The 2577-nt window shown below is 31.2% G+C and overlaps 1 protein-coding gene across 1 annotated transcript; it reads right to left on the bottom strand.

Moving 5' to 3' along the window:
* Positions 1–981: 981 nt before the first annotated feature.
* LOC135961365 (uncharacterized) lies at positions 982–2196 on the bottom strand. Its single transcript, XM_065512863.1, has one exon. It carries the CDS (start codon positions 2194–2196, stop codon positions 982–984), a length of 1215 nt encoding a protein of 404 aa, XP_065368935.1.
* Between the last annotated feature and the right edge of the window lie 381 nt (positions 2197–2577).

Below are 2577 nucleotides of genomic sequence, written 5' to 3'. Positions count from 1 at the left end.
TTTTTAAAACTTTTTTTGTTTTTTCAAAATTTGTTTAATATTTATATACGTCATTGCAAAGGTCTTTGAAATATCTATCATTAGATATCCATATTGTCTATATTAATGACTTAGTAATCCAGATATAGGTCAAAAATCGAGTTTGTCCTGGTTTTTTTCCTCATACCTCAGCCATTTGTAGACCGATTTTGCTGATTTTAAATATCAAACTTGTCGAGAGCATGTCTGACAGAATTATTGAAGATTTGGATCCCGAAGATATCTGGGGTCCTCAGAAAATTGATTTCAACAGACAGACGGACAGACAGACAGACGGACATGGCTTAATCGACTCCACTATCTATAAGGATCCAGAATATATATAATTTTTAGGGTCGGAAATGAAAAATGTAGAAATTACAAACGGAGTGACAAACTTCTCACGAAGGTGAAGGGTATAAAAAAGATGAGGTGAACAGAAAGATGGGAAAAGGTCATAGCTAACAATGCATTGCAATGCCCAATACGTTAAATAAATTTTATATGTATGAAAGTGTTTTCTATAGAAAATATTACAGTAGTTTCTATGAAAGTATGGTGGCTTAATTAAGATATTTATATACATACTTATTGTGAATTGTAAATTTTATTAATATTATTATTGCTTAATAAAATAAATATAGTTTTATTTTCAAGTATTATGTTTTATTAATAGTGATAAGAATTTAATAAAAAAAATGTTTTTTTTTCAATAATATTTCCAAATTTTAGTGTTTGATTTAGCCATTTTCGAGATAGATCCACATTTCAATAACATATTCAGTTGACTTTATAAATTTAGTAATTGGATAATGAACTTTAGTATTTTTCTATACTTTCGTGTATGGCTAGTTTCCAGTATTTTTTTTATTTTGTTCAGGACATTTGCATATTTTTAATATTGAAGCATTAATAAAAATTTAAGAATACATTGAAATGTTTAGTCCAACAATGTAAACATAATTACACTCTTCTCGTCTGCCTTTTAAGACACTTGATCTTACAACTTAATTTATACTTAAAAACCAATATTTCCACAATAAAACAAATCAAACTCAACACTAGACCAGCAATTAAAATAATCCAAGCAATTCGAAAATAATATAAATTCAATGCATCTATGGGATAATTATCCTCCAGCAAATGATAAGAATCTTTACTTAAAGCTAAAATAAAGCCCTCTTCTTCCCACAGCTCCCATAGACCGCTTTGTTGGACAAACAAAATAAAAATATCCAAAGAATCGGAAAATTTCGCATTCGACTGTATGGGATAAGTGTTGAAAACCTTGCCAAAGCAAATGTCCGATAGTTGATAGATGGGTTGTATGAGATTTTTTTGAAGTTTCGAAATAAAAATCCATTGAGTTCCAGTCACCACATAACCAAGTGAACGATTCTTTCTTCTGATTTGTTCCGAAATAAGCAAAGGATTGCTCTCTTTTAGCATCTTCGATAAACGAGTTAAATTCACATATTTATTATTTCTGAGATCCTCAAGAGTATTGCTGGAAATCAAAATGGTTATATGTGCCTGCAAGGCATCTTCAATTGTTTTGATAAACGGCTGAAATACCGGTCTCATATTGTACATCGTTAGAAAGCTGCAATAGTAGCTGGACATTATGAAACCCATTATTGTCAGCAAAGCGTAAAACAATTGCAGACGCAAAGGTATATTATTAAAATGTAAACTTGCATTGGAACAGTACATTAGCAGAGACATGCTGTACAGAAGATTCGTGCCATACGATTGGGTGGGATGTTTAAGATAAGTCATAACATAGGCCACATAAATCACTAAAATTAACAAAAATGTCCAAATATAACGTCCAAATGGCCAGGCTATATACCAATATCTGGGTAATTCATCTTTGGCAGGCACCATTATACAGGTATTTGACCACTCCAAGGGGTAAGAGAAGCTGATATCAGCAAAGCGACTATTATATGTTGCACTGTGCAGTGAAATATTATAGAAATTCCTTTGAATATTTCTCTGTATATCCGACACTTTATAATTACTCTCCTCCACCAATTCCAGTGTATAGTTCATGTAGTCAGCAAAATATTTGATGAGTTTGGCATACGATCCCACTAGAATTTCCTTGCCTTCAGTATTTTCATATTTATAAGCTTTTGGTATCTGCTCATGATACGGTGATCGTAGTACGTCCATTAGGAAGTATTCCTGTTTGGCTAAATGTTCAAGTTGTTACTGAATTGTGGAATATTTGCAAATTGTCTTTTATAGTTAATGGACTAATTTGTTGATGTGTATGAGTTACAATATTTGCGAAAGTATAAAAACTCCTTAATGATTATTTACATTTGTGGTAAGTATTGATTTGTACTTAGAATATAAGGAGGGCGCACGAAAAAATGGTGCGAACGTTTAGGTTTATAACTTTGTTTAGACACAAGCGAAAAGGGTTATGTTTTAGTTTTTTACATTTGTCACTATTGATATTCATTTAATAGGATCAAAAAATAATTTTGAACCTTTTAAATGAATATAAATGCTGCCCGTTTACGAAAATTACTAGACAAACAAGGCTGT

This window comes from Calliphora vicina, chromosome 5 (assembly GCF_958450345.1).
Source record: "Calliphora vicina chromosome 5, idCalVici1.1, whole genome shotgun sequence".
NCBI lineage: Eukaryota > Metazoa > Arthropoda > Insecta > Diptera > Calliphoridae > Calliphora > Calliphora vicina.
The sequence above is the reverse complement of the archived record's forward strand: the minus strand, read 5'-3'. Positions and strand labels throughout refer to the sequence as shown.

Bases quoted from the DNA above. Each gene is read 5' to 3' on its own strand.
- LOC135961365 (XM_065512863.1), bottom strand. From the start codon at position 2,196: ATGGACGTACTACGATCACCGTATCATGAGCAGATACCAAAAGCTTAT.